The sequence below is a fragment of the Hippocampus guttulatus genome, chromosome 1 (assembly GCF_054856545.1).
Source record: "Hippocampus guttulatus isolate MCC_2025c chromosome 1, RoL_Hgut_1.0, whole genome shotgun sequence".
Taxonomy (NCBI): domain Eukaryota; kingdom Metazoa; phylum Chordata; class Actinopteri; order Syngnathiformes; family Syngnathidae; genus Hippocampus; species Hippocampus guttulatus.
In genome coordinates, this window is record NC_141261.1 from 34716622 (window position 1) to 34736330 (window position 19709).

General features: G+C 45.1%; 1 protein-coding gene across 3 annotated transcripts; it reads right to left on the reverse strand.

Moving 5' to 3' along the window:
* Nucleotides 1-1365: 1365 nt before the first annotated feature.
* Nucleotides 1366-15290, reverse strand: dtx3 (deltex E3 ubiquitin ligase 3). 3 transcript variants are annotated; one of them, XM_086127987.1, is made up of 5 exons: nucleotides 14701-15290; nucleotides 13683-14479; nucleotides 8148-8365; nucleotides 7709-7823; nucleotides 1366-7638 (listed from the first exon to the last, which is right to left on the reverse strand). In XM_086127987.1, exons 1-4 carry the CDS (start codon nucleotides 14711-14713, stop codon nucleotides 7748-7750), a joined length of 1104 nt encoding a protein of 367 aa, XP_085984113.1. In that variant the 5' UTR covers nucleotides 14714-15290; the 3' UTR covers nucleotides 1366-7638; nucleotides 7709-7747. The 3 variants fall into 3 exon arrangements, with proteins under 3 accessions (XP_085984113.1, XP_085984121.1, XP_085984104.1); XM_086127995.1 differs by having other exon boundaries at nucleotides 1366-7823; nucleotides 14898-15290; XM_086127978.1 differs by having other exon boundaries at nucleotides 1366-7823.
* Between the last annotated feature and the right edge of the window lie 4419 nt (nucleotides 15291-19709).

The following is a 19709-nucleotide window of genomic DNA, read 5'->3' on the forward strand; positions in this document are numbered from 1 at the left end:
AGATGAGCTCAGATGACGTTTCTGGGTGCTGTGGATAAATGTCTTTTTCTTTGCACTTAAGAGATGTAGCGCTGAACTGGATTTACTGACATTGGTTTTCTGAGCCCATGTGGTGATATCTTTTCCACGTTGTCAATTTTTGATGCGGTGCCGCCTTAGGGATCGAAGATCACGGGCATTCAATGTTGTTTTGTCGGCCTTGCCGCTTACATGCATTGATTTCTCTAAAACCTTTGATATTATGGACTCTATAGGATTAAATTCATTGCAATTTTGTGTTGTGGAACATTGTCCTTAAACTGTGAACTAGTTTAAGGACAAAAACTAGTGGTGAACAGGTGTTTGATGATCTTTTCCTCAGTTTTTTTCTGCCACCAGTTTCAGCTTTTTGGAAATATGTGACAGCCATAAAATTCTATGATTTGCTAAAAACAATCAAGTCCATCAGTTGGAACATTAAATGGCTTGTCTATGAAGTGTATTCAGTTAAATACAGGTTGGAACGTGATTTGTAAATCACTGTATTCTTTGGGACGCTGTGTCAAATTCAAACAAATTTGTTGGAATTGGGTTTGTACAAAGGGTACATCTTTCTGAAACGCAAACTTGTCTTCATCGCTCTGGTTGTTAAAAGACCGACGCGAAAACTTGTAATACATTTCATGAGCCCCATAGTTTAATTGCCCAAGTCCTATTTCAATGGTTTGGAAAAACTAGGGAAAAAACTTTTTAGAACTTACATTGGTATGGTATAATTGACATTGCAACAAAAGCCTCAACCAGCTGTATGCAAAATGAAAAAAGATCCTGCATTAATTGCTAAACAAATATAGTGACGTAGGCAGAATGTGCCATGACACCGAAGTTGTTTTACTCTCCTAAATACAATCAACGTGTCTAACTTGTCAACATGACACAAGTTGTTCATGTTGTAACCTTAAAACTGAGAATTGTCTTCACTGAATGTATGTACTCTTGCACATCTTTTAGTGAGGTAAAAGTAACGAAATCCATGTGATCCGTAACATTTGACAGCTCTGGCATTGCGTTTGTTTTTCACAGTTGGGGCTCCGATGGATACATCAAGCCATAATCGTCAAATTATTTTGCGTGGAAACTGATTACCAAATAGTGCATGCTAAGTTTTACTTTTCCTCTCCATTGTAGCAAATGTCAATAGTTTGTGGTAGAATGCTGTACATTAACCCTGAAAGCGATTCAAATTGAGTAAATTCGAAGCTATTGCTGATAAGTGCATGTCTCTGATTCCGATCAACTTTACAGATTGGCCATTTTATGTGTGTGAGAGCGAGGTCATAATGCATCGCTCGAGTGATGTGGTGTGTGTGCAGACAAATAACACACTGCCAAACAAAATTTTATTCAAGTATTAAAGTGTAAAGCACATCATTCTGAATATCAACAAAGTACCGATTGACCCCTCCCCAAAAAATAAAAGCAAAATTGTGAGCTTGTCCATCTATATCATGTCTAAAGCTTCCTTTCCTTTTTTCTCTTTCACGTGATGCATAGAAATATTAATACAGTAGCTTTCGCAAAACTACAATCCTGTGTCCAAAAGATCTGTTGGTCCCTTAAACAGAAAAAATAAAATAAAAAAAATACGCACCGAGGTGAAATGCATGAAATGACAAAAAGTATCACTAAGCCGAGCAAGTTACTGCACTTGAGCGGGCTTCACACATACCAATAACTGGGGCAAATTTGCCCGCTTATTCCGTTTTTAGAGTCACCAAAGGCACGAACGATTCACTGATGTCTGGAATATGTCCCAGGGGTACAACATTAACGGTGGCCCGATGCCACGGCGTGACTGTCGGGCCATCCGCAGTGCACTAATGCTGGCCCGATGCGGGCCAGTGCAAATTTAATGCTGAAATCAAGATTGTTTTGCTTTTTAATAGCTAATTGTTAAATGTTTGATGTTTTATCCACTTGATAATCTTTGCTTTTTTCCACCCCTCCTGTGCACATTCAATTGGCCCCCCATTCAGTAAGCATTGTACTCGCATGCATTTTGGCCACCGAGTCCACTTCACTACTTCATCCCAGGTAGGCTATATTGGATGATAATGTTCATTAAATCACACTGTCTGTAAACTGCGGAGTGGAGAGGGTGGACATTTTTTTCAGTGGCTGCCTTGATTGCCGTACTTGCGTGCATTTTGGCCACGGAAAACACACACTTGGCGACATTCGCAGATAGGTCGACGACATATATCATGATGAATTTCTTTCAAAGGAACTCCGAGGGGGGCGCTGTTCAGAAGCTCCTGTCGGTTTCGATTAAAAAGCGCAGGGAACTTCCCCTCCCTCGTTGCACTTTGTATTACTTTAAGGCTCGAAATGTAACATTGGATGACGTTAAACTGGTCGGCAGCTCACCGCGGGCACGTTTCCGAGTGTTTCGCCAGACCCCGTTGTTGCCACCTTGGCATGAGCTGATCAAGACGTCACCGCTATCAAGCTCGAGTGGTTCGCTTCGCTGGGGAAGGACATTGCTCGTATTTTCAAAAAGGAACTTCGCCAGGCTCTGGGCAATGCTTTATCTACAATCAAGCTTGATTTACAAGCCGACAAGACACAGATGGCTAATGAAAGAGCTGCTACCGTGGCTACTGTTACTACTCTTAAGGGGTGCCGTGGGTGTGATGGAGCATGCACTTTGTGGAGATGAAAACGACTCGAGTGCCTGACTGCTACCGTTTCCAAGCCCGGAGATTTGGATTCCAGATCAAATCAGGTTTGTAGGAGTTGTAGAGGGCCCAGATTCATGATCAACTTAGAAGAGGCATTTGGTTTAGAAAAGGAGCCACATCTGGAGCGCTTTAACCTAAGCACACGCCAGGCCAACGGCGCAGATTTCACTCTTGCAGTGAGCTGAGCTGACATTTTCCGCCATGCGAGGGAGCTTCAGCGGGCTTTGCCATCTCAAGTCTTTTCCAGATCACACAGCCAAGATTGCTCGAGCCCCGTAGTAAATTTCAGTTTAGCTGGAGCAAGCACACGGTTCAGATTTGCTAGCTGGAACCTTTAGAGACGTGGGTGATTCTTTGAAGAGCTCAACGGTTTTCACACATTTGAAGCGTTTAAATTCTGTTTCTACGGGAGAACACATGACTGAGTAGTAGCCTTGCCTTGTTCTAGTCTCATCAGGTGGTTTTGGGAGATTTTAGCCATTGCAGTCCCCCATTTGCAATGGCTAAAATATCCATCCATCCATCCATCCATTTTCCGATCCGCTTATCCTCACAAGGATCGCGGGGGCGCTGGAGCCTATCCCAGCCGACTTCGGGCAGCAAGCGGGGGACACCCTGAACCTTTTGCCAGCCAATCGCAGGGCACACAGAGACAAACAACCATTCACGTTCACACTCACACCTAGGGACAATTTTGTCAGTGTTCAGCCTGTCGTGCATGTTTTTGGAATGTGGGAGGAAACCGGAGTACCCAGAGAAAACCCATGCAGGCCCGGGGAGAACACGCAAACTCCACACAGAGAGGCCGGAGCTGGAATTGAACCCGGCCGGTACCTCTGTACTCTGAGGTCGACACACTAACCACTAGACCACCAGGCCCCATGGCTAAAAGAGTTTCAGATTTTACGGCGAATGGGCTTGGGAGATACCGTAACCCGCCTCTAAAGAAACGTTCTTCCTTCTCCAAGGTCCACCGGCCATATTCCAGGATTTATTTATTTATTTATTGCTATTCCTTTTAATTCTTGTGTTTCTTTGGACTATTCGGTAATCTATTTTACATTCAGCTGATGAGGTATAGGTGGAATCCTCCCTCCTGGAGATTTGATTCTCGACTGTTGGCAGACCAAAAATTTATTTATCTCTCTTGATGATTTCCTTTCTTTTAACCAGAACAACCAATTTGTCTTCACTTCTGTGGGAGACCCTGAAAGCGTATCTTAAAGGACAGATTATTTCTTATGATGCGCTCTCTACAAAGAGGCTTTATTTGAGTTGAGGCTGAATGAAAAACAATCGCGACCGGGAAGTTGGACGTCAGATTTGCGTTGAATCCCACTCCCGAACATATTCATTTACAAGTACAATTTGATTTCATGTCAACAAGAGAAGCTGAGCGCTCGCTACTGTTGAGTGGTGGCACACATTAAGAACGTGGTGACAACGCGAACAGATTAGTGGCAGTTACAACGCAAAGCTGCTTCATGTTAATACCTAGCATCCAAAATAAATGGAATGTGATCACGACAGACCCGATAGAAATCAAAATCACGTTGAAATTCTTTTATTCCGTCTCCCGTTGACAGCACTGCAATGGACGAATTTCTGCTTTTGTCTTCATTTAATGCGATCCCTTGCCACTCACTTGAACAGAATCGAACTCCTTCTCAAGAAGGACAAAAAGCCGACCTGGTGTGGCTTTGATAAATCGTGATCTCTGCTCAACGCTGATGTGACGACGTTGGCTAAATTAATTGCATCTCGTTTGCAGACAGACCACCCTTGTACTCCATAGCCAAGGAGGAACATGGTTTCAAAAAGGGTCATCAGCTGTTTGTTTTCTTTAAATGTGGACATCTTTTAATATAATTTACGCTAAACCACCAAACCCCCGCAGATGTCGATTTTATTGGATGCTGTCAAATCTTTTTAGATAGGAGTGGGAGTCATTGGGAGTCAACGCTCTACCATTTAGAGTGATTCCTCTAACCAAGGAAGATCATCGTGATTGACGACGCTCAGTGGAAAAGACAATAATCAGAGTAGCCCTTATGTGACTGCTCTCTTAAAGCATTTTACACAAGTCGTTGCTCTTTTCCCAATTATAAATTGAAGCTGGAAAAGAATCCGCCTCATCGCCAGTAATCTGACTGACTTCTTGAGTTTACTTGGTTGAGTTTTAATTACCGTACTTGGTTATCATTGTGACACGATCTCTGTCCAATCTTTCATTGGCTAACATCACTCCCCCTATCTCCAAGGTTTCTTCTGTTATTCAAAGGTAACCTCCCCCTTTCATTGATAGGCAAGATTCAAGTTGTAAATATGAATACATGACCAAAATTTTGATTATTTCAGTCTCCCCCCTCGCCTTTTTTTTTTTTTGTGGGCCGAAACATTTCTTTTTGATTCCTTGGATAAGATTATCTGTTCTTTTATCTGCAGAGGGAAGCCACCAAGAGTTCGTATAACTTTGTTGCAAAGTTGTAATCTTAGTGGTGGTCTGATGTTGCCGACTTATCAATTTTATTATTGGGCGGCTCATGTATAGAAACGGCGTTTCGGTCTAAACGCCCACCGATTCCTCCTGGTGTAGACTGGAACTATCATCCAGTAGGGGTTCTTCCTTCCCCGCACTACTCTATTCCCATAGGCCGGCAAAACCTTCATTACATAGAGCCAACTTGGTGATCAATAGTCTCAAGATTTCATATCAGTTTAGCAGGAGCTTTAACAGGCGTGTTACACAACAAACACTTATTTCCCCCATCGCTCTCGAAATGTGACATGACGGGGGCATAAAACATTTGTGCGCAATGTCCGATAGATTTGCTGACCTGTCTAGATGCTTATGATCCTACTCCTTTGGGAGCATGGGTTAAAAGCCAGATTCAATCTACCACCTATCGACGTCTGGGACCCATCTAGTTTTAAGGTTCTGCATATGGTCTTTTTTTTTTTTTTTAACACGTTGGGTCAAGCCGAAGTGGAGAATAGGCGGGGAGCGCATAGTTTTCATTTGATTGCGTGTGTTTAGGTGTTTTTGTACATGGTTATTTAACTATTACTTGGTATTTGGCATATTCACATGAAAAAAGAAAAAAAGTATCATTTTCTCTGGCGATAAAACTACGATTGAAACATTGTTAGAAATATATACTTCATCTTGCTTTTGCTGTTTACAACATAATTTGACACACCTCAACGTGTACAAAGTTCACAGCTTACGACAGATGAATCTACTGACAGATGTGCATGTCCGAAAATGCCCCAACTCCAGCTTCCTCATTTCCATCATCACCCACAGGCTTCTTCCTCATCTGTGATGAGACTCCCGCTTCGAATTTGAAACGTCTGAACAACTGCGACCGCTAAAAACAAAAGCGCGCAACCATTTTACATCACTGCCCAGAATGCATTGCGATGTAAACAACAATGGCGACGTACATGCAAATGAAGTTTCTATGAACTGTATTCAATGGAAATTACTTACGAGAACGTTCTTATGTTACGAACCCCTAAATAAACCGGATAGCGAAAACATGTCATTACATTCGGCCGCTGATGTCCTTCAGAGTGACTATCCCCCTGGTGTAGGCTGTGTCATCTGGATAGAAAACTCTAAATTTAGAACTTGTCTGTTATTTGTAATTGCAAATCCTCATGTGTGTGTGCAGTCAATATAAGCAGAGTTTTCAACCGCCGTCCAATCAGCGCATAAGCTAAGTTAGCTTTATGCCTTCTATTCTTTTTTTTTGTATTTTCCATCAGTCACGGTATTGTGTAGCGCCGTGCTGCCTCTCACACATCAGTTGAGAGACCATGGTGGGTTTGTCTGGGGGGGTTTTTTTTCCTTTTTCCTCCTCGTAGGGTTTCTCACTTTGGTAACCGGGAGAAATGTTTCAAGTGGGTATGTGCGTAACCTGCTTAAGCAAAGCGGTTTGATACATTGATATTGTGAGAGCCTCTCCGCTACAAACAAAGAGGTTTGCCATGTAACATGGAAGTACAAACAGAACATACTGAGTAATGTCATGCTCCATTTTTTTTTAATCAAAGTGATTATCAGAAAAGGCACAACGAAATCCACACCATAACAATTCTAATCATATTTGCTCCTAAATTTTCTTAATTTCCCCCAAGCGCACGTCATCGATCATCAACCCAGATAAACATTTGAGAGAACGGTGTTCTCAAGTTCAACGAGTTTCAGCAGGCAAATCTCCCAATTCGACAGAGAGAGAGAGGCATAGATTTGATTTGATTTCAAGAGCTTTTGTGCCATTGATTTGGTTTAGTGGCTTGTATGCCCTTCATATTTGACATCGTCATAAATCTGGTTACTACTAATTAGATGAGCATAGCACTAACGAACTAAGGTCTTATGAGCTGGATGCCTGTGAGGCATCTTGGGATAACACGGGTGAACGATACTTAAAAAGCCACATCATTTGTGTTCGAAAACTCCCCCATTTTGGTTCATGACGGACACGGGGAAAACAAATCACAAAGGTCTGAACTCATGACATCAAGCGACGACAGACAACTGCTGCGCGAAAAAAGAAAAAAAATGACAGGAAGAAAATAGGTGCAAAAAAAGTGCCTGCAAGTGCTTTAGATTGCAAAAGTCTTTTTTAGCGATGCCATTGTCATCTGGGAAACAAGACACCCATTTTGAACGTTCGCACGATCACAAAAATGTGCTTGGGGAAAAAAAAAAGGAGGGAATCCCCAGAGCAGAACTAAACATTCAAAACAAAACGTGACATGAGTCACCATGACAGAGTGATTCCAAAATAAGATGTCTGAAGCACGAGCTGCGCTCACTCACGCCTTCCACAGGTCGTAGCACTGAGCCGAAATCAACTCGAGTCGGCGCGCACTGCGAATGGGACTCTGCTGCAGCAGCACCTGTCTGCTGAGGTTACGTGACGTCTTTACGTGACGTCTTGAACACACCAAACCGCAACCATCTTCGCATGACATACTTGCTCTCAAGTCCTGCACGCTCCTGAAGGTCTTTCGCTTCATTCCGCCGTGATGCCTTTCTCTCGCAGCTCCTCGGTCACACGCACCAGGTACGTCGGGTCTGGGTATCCAAAACTGAGGGGCGAAAAAACAAAAAACATCACAGCAACTTCTAAACCTACGGGAAGACGAGGCAGCAAAGATCAACGAACCTCGGCTTCCATCAGTTCTATACTGACGGAAGTATAGAACTTTACTGTTGTCCTTAATAGCTGTATGTAAAAGTACAATGTTTAAGTCTTATAATGATTAGCTTTGAAAAGACACAATAGAAAATTGCAACTTTGAAGTTTCATCTGCGTCGTCCATTATGTGCTGCGATTGGCCAGTCTGCCTTTACAAGGTGCGGCTTAGCGAAGGGGCTCGGTTACCAAAAGACGGACGGACGTTGTCACGTACCAGCGGGGCCCGCCCCATATTGAGGTCTTGTGGTGAATGTCATTCCAGGTGATGACATTTTGCAAGCCTGTGGTCATGGAGGTACCGATGGTGAAGGTAAGGCGCTGCTCGAAAGCCCGGCTCAGCAGGCCTAGCACACGGTTCCCCTCGGGGCTGTCGGGGAGGTAGGCCAAACGGTCTGTTCCTGGGTACCGCACGCCCGGGTTGGGATGCTCTGGCTGTTGGCATCAAGAGTACACAACATACTCGGTCAATGAGTTTCGGGCTGTGCGACGCACACACAACGAACCACAACTGCAGCTCAAGCTACAAACAAGTAATGAGCTGTCCCTCGCACACGGGCTGGACGATTACGACAAAGCCAACCGTCACAATTATTTCGATTGACATTGAAATCACTAAGAAGCAATTCCTAATTTATTTCAAAATTTGAGCCACAACAACCAAAACTCAACTTGAAATATAACTTCAAGGAGATACTACTTCTCATTTGTTTAAAAATAATGTAAACGGTCGCCGTGTTCATTGCGCAACTGCCGCGTGTCAACTTTCGATTAGACTGCACAATGGTATGCACATAGAGCTAGGCCTCTACAGCATAAATTCCGGAAGAATGGAGCCATATCGTTTCCAGCCAAAACCGTGAAATAAGTCTACGCAGTGAGCGTACACTTTTGACGTGAAAGCTGCACTGTCAGAGGGTCTTTTGAGGACACGAATTACACTTTGGAGAAGGAGTGGACCACGCATGCAGAATGGTGGAAACATTTCCTCCTACCTTTTCGTCCACTGTCTCAGCAGTTTAATTTACGCTCACATCTTAGAAGATAAAGACCCAAGAGCCACCGCCTGCATTGCAAAGCGATGAGACTCAAGAGGAAGGGCAGATCCTCCCTCACGCAAATCAAACCCGCCTCGTTAAATACTCTACACGGCCTTGGTTTTTAATGTCGCTTGCGTGGCGGTGGCGTGTCTTCTGTCCAATTGTAAATCACTCCTTGTACCGGAAATGTTCACTGCACACGGGCGCCTGCCTGCTTTTCTCCTTGCGCACACTGGTTGCTTGACGAAAAATGTTTTGGACATTTTTTTGGGTCAAAATCAGGGAATCTAAATGCTGTTGTTTCTGGTAGACCCTTCGCAAATATGTGCACCGCGTTATAGACTTGTTTTTCTTTGTGTTGTCCTTGTCCACTGTGTGTCGATTGTCCAGCAGTGATATAGAGGCAGCTCTATTGCGTTTTCCCAACCGTAAGTCCATCCATCCATCCATTTTCCGAACCGCTTGATCCTCACTAGGGTCGCGGGGGGTGCCGGAGCCTATCCCAGCCGTCTTCGGGCAGTAGGCGGGGGACACCCTGAATCAGTTGCCAGCCAATCGCAGGGCACACAGAGACGAGCAACCATCCACGCCCACACTCACACCTAGGGACAATTTAGAGCATCCAATCAACCTGCCATGCATGTTTTTGGAATGTGGGAGGAAACCGGAGCACCCGGAGAAAACCCACGCAGGCCCGGGGAGAACATGCAAACTCCACACAGGGAGGCCGGAGCTGGAATCGAACCCGGTACCTCTGCACTGTGAAGCCGACGTGCTAACCACTGGACTACCGGGCCGCCCCCAACCGTAAGTAAAATTAGTAATTGTAATTGTAATTAGTAAAATTAACGGAAGGCCTTGAAATAAAAAATTGAACAACATTGGTATTTTCAACAGCGCTTATCCTGAACAGGGTTGCTGGAGCCTATTCCTGCTGATTTCGGGCAAAACTGGTTGCAAGGCACTATAGAGACACCAACGCGCATTCACACCCACATCCACACCCGTGCTGAGTGGGAACCGATACCACGCTGCATGCACACAAGTCAGGCGAGTGTACCATTACACCATCAGCGACATTAAATTACTAACGAGTCAAACATCCATCCATCCATTTTCCGAACCGCTCGATCCTCACTAGGGTCGCGGGGGGGTGCCGGAGCCTATCCCAGCCGTCTTCGGGCAGTAGGCGGGGGACACCCTGAATCGGTTGCCAGCCAATCGCAGGGCACACAGAGACGAACAACCATCCACGCTCACATTCACACCTAGGGACAATTTAGAGCGTTCAATCAGCCTGCCAACAATTTATTGTAAAAAACAAAAAAAGGCATTGCCTTGGGTTGCAAACATGATAGCGTGAGAAAACTTTGCAGACAATTTAATTCTGCTTGCTGTCCCAACAACCTGAAACCAAAATGTCTCCAAATGACTTTGTTCTCGGCGGAAGGCTGCCTTTCTGGTTTCTGAAATGTTTTTAATTGCTCACTCTACAAATCACTGATCCACACACTTGCTAGAACTGGACACAACACAGGTGCATTCCAGGTACTTTTACAGTGCAGGACAATGTATACAAACCACACCATATGAAACAACTCAGAAACGAAGAAGAATAGTCTTGTTTTTTCGTGGGAAGAAAACAATCAAAATCAAATGAACTTCTTTTCCAGGGCTGACACTCCTAAAAAATGATCAAACTTGTGACAAGAAGCTCCACCTACATTTGACGGCGTATGCTACCAGGCTTAGAAAGTTATCTGTTTCAAATCAAAGGGTCAAATTTTGAAAACCGTCTGTTTCAAATCAGAGTGTGAAATATTTAAAGGGTCAAAAGTAGCAAGGAGTGCGATACGGTTGATCCCAATTCGCTCTTCCAATCGGCATTTCTTTTCCCGATGGTCCATGTGAGGCTCAATAGCATCGCGTGCTGTACAACGGGACTTTGTTTTCTTGAACGAGAACTGCAAATGTTTTAGCATTCCTTGTACAGTTTATCGCAAAAACCTTTGCTTTGCACTTTTGTAATCAGGGTTCTACATTAAGCCTTTCAGTGGTGTTGGGCCACCACGAGCCACCAGCACTGGCTCTGTAAATCGCTGTTGGTACCTCGTATTCTAAATTTGGTCACGAATATTTTTACCAAAATCGACACTATTAGTCATCCCTCACGTAACAAATTCTCCACCAATTTGGAGTGTTGAAAATGGCTCCCTTTCTTTGATGATGCAATGTCAATGATTGAACAAACATGCCGTTTTGACACAACTCATCAACACAACTCGCCACTACGTCACTGCGAGCATGACGCCACGTGGCAAAACACAAAACAAAATTAAGGAGAACCATAAGTAAAAAATAATTTGTCGTAATAAAAGATAACTCAAAATATAGTATATGTTAAAATTGTTGACTTCATCATATTTATGAAATTTATAGGGCCATTCAAATTTCTTTACCTCTGTATCCGGACTATATGGACACTCTGTAGACACAAATAAAATGAAAAGTTTTTAAAAACAATCCAAGATGGCACCCTAGTAGCCAGCAGTCGGCAAGTGCTATTCAAGAGGTTTTTTTTTTTGTTTTTGTTTTTTTTTTTTGGTCACATGGTTTTTGTTGTTACTTCGTGTGGAGCCAATGTGGACTTTTTGTCAGCGTTTTTGGCCACGACATTCTTCAAAAGAGAAGAATCTGTGCTTGGTGGTTGCGCCTTCTCTGCAGCACATGTGTACCATCACTGATTTTCATTGGGGGGAACGTCGGCGCTATTTGACTGTCGCCCCTGAACAGCTGCAGGGCACTTGTTTTTTGCGCCTGAAATGGGCAGCATTTTTCACAGCTCCTTTTTGTTTATCGAAGATGACGGCGCTGTTGGACAGTCTACGCCAGGGGTGTCAAACTCAGGTCCTGGAGGGCCGTTGTCCTGCATGTTTTCCAAGTCTCCCTGTTGCAACACACCTGATTCAAATGATCAGATCATCAGCAAACTCTGTGCAAGCCTGACATTGAACCTGTTCATTTGAATCAGGTGTGTTGCAACAGGGAGACTTGGAAAACATGCAGGACAGCGGCCCTCCAGGACCTGAGTTTGACACCTATGGTGTACACGCAGCCGATGCAGTCTAGACTGCGCCGGTGCAGTTCACGTGTCAATCACGTGATGTAATGAAGCAGCACATGCACCGACACGTGGATTGCTCTGTAAGCCCGACGAATGCGTCAACGCATCGGTGTCGCTGGACCCATCACTACATGCAGGACAGCGGCCCTCCAGGACCCGAGTTTGACACCTATGGTCTACGCAGTCTATTGCATGACTGTCCGTGTTTTATGTTGTGCGTTGTGTTTTATTTTAACTGTTTATATGTTATGTTTAGGCTATGGCTGAAAACGAGCATTTATGCTAAATCCGGCGCACTTACACTGTTTATTCATGTATTGATTAATGTTCACTATCTCAACGAAATAAATAAAATAAAAATAAATACATGAAAGGAAAATGGCCATTAAAAAGTTCCAATCAAGATATGGAGTTGTACAAGTGGTTCTCAAAGCACGTGCAAAGAAATATAAAACAACAGTGCTTGAGGTAACTTTTAGGAGCATCTCCCAATTAACGGGTGTTTTAATACCAGATGTGGTGTCAAAGTGTGAACACTGGGCGGCACCCCTGTGACGACGCACATGGCTTTTATCTGCTATGATCGGAAAGTAGCGTAACGCAAGCTTCTTGTGTGGTTAAATGCACATGTGAATAATGAGGGAACACTGCAATGGGTTCTAAATCTAAGTATGAAATTCAGGGACCCCACCACACGCGCGCGCACACACACACACACACACACTTGTGTGGATCTGATCTCATCCCATCATGCTTCACGGTTCAAAAGGAAATATCCATCCATCCATTTTCCGAACCGCTTAATCCTCACTAGGGTCGCGGGGGTGCCGGAGCCTATCCCAGCCATCTTCGGGCAGTAGGCGGGGGACACCCTGAATCAGTTGCCAGCCAATCGCAGGGCACACAGAGACGAACAACCATTCGCGCTCACACTCACACCTAGGGACAATTTAGTGTGTTCAATCAGCCTGCCATGCATGTTTTTGGAATGTGGGAGGAAACCGGAGTACCCGGAGAAAACCCACGCAGGCCCGGGGAGAACATGCAAACTCCACACAGGGAGGCCGGAGCTGGAATCGAACCCGGTACCTCTGCACTGTGAAGCCGACGTGCTCACCACTGGACTACCGGGCCGCCCTCAAAATGAAATATTTTCCTTTTATTTCATGTGTCATGTGGAGAGTTGTTTCTGTGCCTGTTGGTTCGTAAAAACGCGTACGGTACTCCATCGTGGAGTCAGTTATTTTCTAGTACTGTATTAACTAGCGAGTCATTAACTAGTGGGGCTCTGCTCATGTGTTAATGTATAAATGTTTCTAATTCAAAGCACACTTGCCCCAGATTGGCGATACACTGTATAAACCGTACGCAAGTATATGCAGCAAATAAACAAGTTATTTAAATGTTGACATATTGCTCGCCCTTGTGATGAGTTATGGGGCTTGGTTTATTTCAACTTGGTGATCAGCCCCAAAAATCCTGCTCATGTGGAGTCTAATCACTCCTGTCAAATTGGGAGCAACTGTGTAATTCCCACCCCTATGTCGCACCATCAGTTTTTCCAGGTAGTATCAGTTGGCGAACTCACCGCCTGGAAGCCGGGAGGGAAGCTGTAGATGATGGAGATGCAACCGTAGCCTTCATGACCCGGAAGCTGCAGGGCGGGATCCCGCTCGACAATCATGGTGCCATTGGCAGGCTGGTTACCAATCAGCTGACCGTAAACAAGGCGACATACAGGACATGCCCTCTTCACCTTGAAGGCTTGATCCAGGCAGCAGCGGCAGAAGGAGTGGCCGCATTTCTCCAGGGTGGTCTTATCTACAATGTCCCCCATGCAGATGGAGCATGAACTGTTGTCGTCCGCCTCGCCGTGGGAAGTTGCTCCACAGTCTTTCCGGTGGGCTGCTTCATGGAGCACGGAGAAGGCCTCTTCGTCCGCAGCCTTACGGAACTTCTGCTGCTGCTGTCTCAGAGAGCGGCGAGGCGGCGGCTGGGGTGGCAGTTGGAGCAGGGTCCCCTCCCCGTTTGGCTGCAGGACCCCTACACAAGGCAGCTGGGCCCTTTTCCTCTTGGGGCCACCATCCTGCTTACTCATCTCCTTGCGGGCAGAGCGGCACAGATCGATGAAGGCTTTGCGCGTCTCACTGGAAACGGGGGCGTCCGCCACCGCGGCTAGCCTGGCGCCTGGCACCGGCTGCAGCCTCACCGCGCAGCAGCCCCCGCTCTCACCGCGTCGGACGATGCCAGCGTTCATGCCCTGCTTGTGCTGGAAGTCGAGAAGCCAGGGCCTGCCAGCGGCGGCCAGGTAGTCCCACACAGCCTGTGACACCAGCACCTCATCACTCCCCTGGCCAGCACGCACGCTCATCTCATCAGATGAAACTGCAGACACACACAGGGAAAACAAAGTGTCTCCACAAGTACACAGAGTAGGTATTTCGCGCAAACAATCGTCAGGGCTTCTCATGACACATTTGCAGGGTTGTGCGTGGCGCCACGCAAATACTGTACCGACACTTAACATTTGAGCTCCGATGAGATCAGCTGATCACGAACGGAGGCTGTAAACAATGGCGTCACAACACACGCTCGCAGACATTTACCTTGTGAGCCCATAAATCTCCTCAATGGCAACGGAGGCTTCAAGCGGGCGAGAAAAGAAGAGCAACACGCGATGACTGTACGGATGAGCCAATATTATGGAAGCTGTTCGGCGGTCCGCCATTCTCCGACGGAAGACTTAGCGATTTCGCAACATCGGCTCAGCCGTCGATTTGTCTCCTGGTGATAGTCAACAAACCTTAATTCTTAAGCATCTCCACCTTCTGCTCCCTAGCTGAACACCACCGTCATTTGCTTGGTTTGAACCCACAGATAACGGCAAGCCTTGCTAGCAGCTTTGTGGCCGGTGTAAGCTAGCCAACTGCGAGGAGGTGGAAGAGGAAGGGGAAGAAGCAGTCTGGTCGTGCGGCTTTCAAACGGCTTGTCTTGTATTTTCACGCGTCGGCCTTCAAAACCGAGCAATTGTGCTATCCGGCAAATGCTTCTCAAAGACCTTCACTTCTTAATGCCCTTGGACTTCTTTTCCGACAGCCTTGACGACGTCACACCGCGCTCTAATCACATACTGTACACCGTTGTTGATGTTCGCGGAAACGGTCGTTTTCGAGTGTGTAATGTGGCCAAACCCAGATTATAAATAAAAAACGTAGCCCGGAAGTTCGTCAGTGTTGATGTGATTGGCTGGGAGGACGGACGGCTTCTGTGACGACACTCGACGTCTAATAAAGGCTCGCTTTATGATAAATAGTACCATACATGATGTGAACTACCAATTAAAACGCTTTTATTTTGTTGCGTGAATGTAATTTACACGCTGTTCTCTTTTTCACTCCACTTTTTCGACATCTAATTCCACATTTCAAGTCAACTATATTGTCAAATATGCTCTATGTGCAACATACAGCACAGATGAAATTTCTTTCCTCTCAACCACAGTCATCAACAGAACATTCATTCATTCATCTTCCGAACCGCTTAATCGTCACTAGGGTCGCGGGGAGTGCTGGAGCCTATCCCAGCTGTCTCCGGGCAGTAGGCGGGGGACACCCCGAATCGGTTGCCAGCCAATCGCAGGGCACACAGAGACAAACAACCTGCACGCTCACACTCACACTTGGGGACAATTTAGCGTGATCAACAGAACAGCTAACATAAAATAACAAAATAATACAACACAACACAAGACACAGACAGTCATGCAATCTTACCACTTTCTGCATACACTTTGCTTTTTGAAGCAGTTCTAGATGAAAGAGGAGAGATTTAAAGTTTCCTTTTACCAGTGGATCAGATAGGTCATGCTGAAAATGTGCACACGTCTGCTACAAGCTAAATTTGAAAGCAAACAAGCTGTAGCGTCCAACAGATTCAAATGAGTCCAACAATTAACATGCCAGAAATTCTGGACATCTGTGCTATTATTTTTCCCATTACCCAAATTTCTGCATTTCCCCAAATCAGACATTTTTACCCCCCCCCCCCATTCCCAATAATCCTCACTCTTTCCAACGAGACATTCAACATCCAAGTTCCACACGATTCCCATTCTGAACTCAAGACGTTTAAAGGTTGAACTGTTCAAAAGATGTAATGTGGGTCAATGTTTTCCATTGACTTTGAAGTCCCTTTATTTGCTATGTAGACTAGCGTAATCAGTTTCATTTTGCTCACAGTTGCTCAAAAAATGTTTTTTTGGATTTCAGCCCAAACATTTTGTCCTGTAATTGCTCAGTTCTTTCCCTTTTTACCACCAAAACCTCCTACTTACTGTAGGGGCAGAAAGACATCTTATGGTTTCCAGTGGTGCGTGGGTTTCTGCCACAGTGAAATTCGATCTTTATAAATCCATGTGACAGTAATATACAGGCCCTGGGCAGATTTGATGAATAAAGAACCAAGCGAAGCACATCACCTAATTATTTAATCATCTTATTCAGTCTTCTAAGAAAAATTACACAGGGCTACCGACATGACAGGCATTGGTGCTTTGAGACAGTTTTACCTGGGATGGGAGGTTAAAACACACAAGCAGATTTCTAATCCAGGTTTCATTTTGTGTATGTCCTGGCAAGTTTTTTTGCATGTCACGTGAATAATATAGCTTAATGTTGAGCATTAAGCCAGTCTGTGTAGGCTAAGTGTCAGAGTTATACCTGGAGATGTTTAAACAGAAGAACTCGACTCAGAGAAGGTTGCTGGTGCAGTCTGATGGGAGCGGATCTCTCAGGGCGAACGGCGGGCAGTTTCTCCGCCAAGACTGCGATCACACTCAAAGTACACCGTGCTCCTCATCAGTCTTTTATTATTTACATATGCAAAATACAAGAAAGACACTGCCCCCGATATTTGCATACTACGCCCCCAGTCCGGCCCCTCGGTCGGCGATGTGATTAGCTTTTGTCAAGCTTTGAACCACAGATACACCGTCTCCCACGAATAAACAAGTCGCAGACGACAAATGGTCGCCTGGGCCGCGACCAGTTCCCAGACCGTCCTTTGAGTTCTAAAACACTTCGTTCCTAAACTGTTGACTGAGTCTAGCCTATCTGTTCGCACTCTTGCTGTAATGTGATTACTGTGGATTCAAAGAGCCTCCTCCCGAGACAGCCGACACCCTAGCGCGCAGACATTTGGGGGTGCTAAATACACAACACGTCTAGACAGGCCCAAATTAAATGGAACTTTAAACATGATAGAATTCTGTTCGTAGATTCCTCTAACATGAAGCAATATCAATCACGAGTGCGAAGAAGAGAGGGATTCACGTCATATTTATATCATCAGAAAGGCGGTACCGAAACTAATGGTGTGGCATCAGGACTTTCATTTCTCCGAAAGCTTGTATCAACTGGTGCAGTCTAACTGATGAGGTAGTGTGCTTTAAGGACACATCTGGCTACAAAAGAGAGTTTCACTATGGACGTGAGAAAGTTATAATTGCATGATATGAGCGGAATACACACTTGAACATTTTCACATAGTACAGTCAGTTATGTGTAAGCATAGGGGTCTTTGTTAATTATGAAACTATTTATTTGGAAGCACTTTGTTTTGTGTTGTCTGGCATCAGAAGATTCATCACCCCCCGCCAGCCTCTGCTGTTGCAAGTTGATCCCCTGCCCAGCTCCCTCTTGCCTCTTCATGAGAGTTCGGGGCCAGTGTGCAGGTAAGCACCAGTTCTTTCCTTTTCCGCCCCCGAAATTGGCTCTGGCTCTGGTGTTTGAAACTGGCCCCGATTATTTGTTGGACCAGACTCAGGCACCAACTACTTTAGGGGGCAGGGTTATGATGATCGCAACTGTTGAGGAATGACTCCCTGGACACATGGAAGTTTTGCAAAAACTGTTGAGCGGTGAACTCCTGCAGAACTGACAGTGTCAGCCTATCATCAATCCAGTTGATTGACATGCAGGGCAATCTGTCAGATGACAACTGAATTTTGACATTTACATCACTGCTCATGCGCAAACAACGGCGCTAAGCGCTGCGCTAGTCAGCAAATTCCACCTGATTTTAAGGCAGGGGTGCCCAATACATCGATCGCGATTCACCGGGAGCCAGTGGTCTGGTCCCAAGTTGACCGCGAGGGCTAGGAGAAGTAAATGGGAGGGAAAAAAGATTTGCATATCTGTGTTTCAGTTTCATTCATGCCAACCATGCACTCGCGCACGCACGGTGCATGGTTGGCGCCCACGTGCATGCTATGTGCGCGATCGGATCGGTTGGTCACTTCAAAAGTTGATCTTCGGTCAAAAAAGCTTGCCCTATCTGGCAAGCTGACCCAAGTCATATGTAACCGCTGCAGCTCGCATGCAGACAGTGCCTGCTTCGAGTGGCAACAACGGAATACAAGCTAGATTTGAAGAGCATTGCTCAAGAGAAGCAATGCCAGACGTCCCAGCACTGAGGTGCTAAGCAACATGCATTGTCAGAGAAAAACATTTTTCTTTTTGGACTTGGTTGACCTGAGAGTTTGTGTGTGTGAGACACTGCACACAATATTCATTGTTGAAAATGACTGGCCTGTGGTTTTATTACTGTAGGAGTCAATTTCTGTCATTATCATGTTTGTGTGTGACATTACAATAAATCTGGCAGAGGTCTGTGAGTGTGTAGAACGGATGGGATGATGTGTGCCCATGTGTATGATGTGGCTCTTTGCAGTAACACATTTAAAAAAAAAAAGGCTCCTCGTCTCTAACTGGTTGGCCACCCCTGATCTACAATGACTAAGATATACAGTACCAGTGTTTGCTGACTGCATGTTCCTGACTGTTATATACTACATACAAGTATAATCACGGTTATGCAGATGCTAGCAGCGCATTATCATTATCATTGGCACAGGCGCTCTTGGGTGAACGTCGACGTAAGCTGTGACATTTGGACACTTTATGATGACTTCACTCCTACTTGGCTCTTTGCCAGTGAAAACCCAAACATGTTCTTCGTAAGATGTTAAGCACCAACTATAAACACTGTTGTGGTTCCGGACTAGGAGTGGATTCCACAAACTCAGACAAGGATAAAATGGAGTTAAAAAAAAAAAGTTTAATTTCAAAATAAGGTCACAAGACTAACAAAGTACAACAAAACGCCAGAAACAAAATACCCAGGATAAAAACGAGTCTAACCAAAAGCGCTTGCGAAAAGCAAAGCAAATTAATCACGCAAAACCACTTGTAACGACAAGACAAGAAAAACCAAAACAACCAGAGGGTAACACTATAAATAAGAACAAGGCAAAAGCGGAACAAACAAGAAATACAAACCCCGGCGATGCCTGGTCGAGAACGACGAAGGTCAAGAAAATAGGCACTTGGATATGAGAAAGGCAAATTATCCAACGATTGGTGACGTCGTGAGTGTCTCTTATAACAGGTGAAAGATAATGATCTGCATGACGAGCAACAGGTGCATAATGGTAGCCCTCTACTGCCACCTGCTGGAGATAAGATAAAACTGAAACATGCTAAGCAAAGCACTGTCCCTGGTGCCAAACGAGCACAAAGTTGTTGCTTTTTTGGGGTGGAAATTTAACAGGGCTAAA

Excerpts from the sequence above, each read along its gene's own strand:
- dtx3 (XM_086127987.1), bottom strand. Across the intron at positions 8,366-13,682 it reads TCCCTCCCGGCTTCCAGGCG|CCAGAGCATCCCAACCCGGG; the intron begins GTGAGTTCGCCA and ends TGATGCCAACAG. Across the intron at positions 7,824-8,147 it reads ATATGGGGCGGGCCCCGCTG|TTTTGGATACCCAGACCCGA; the intron begins GTACGTGACAAC and ends TTCGCCCCTCAG.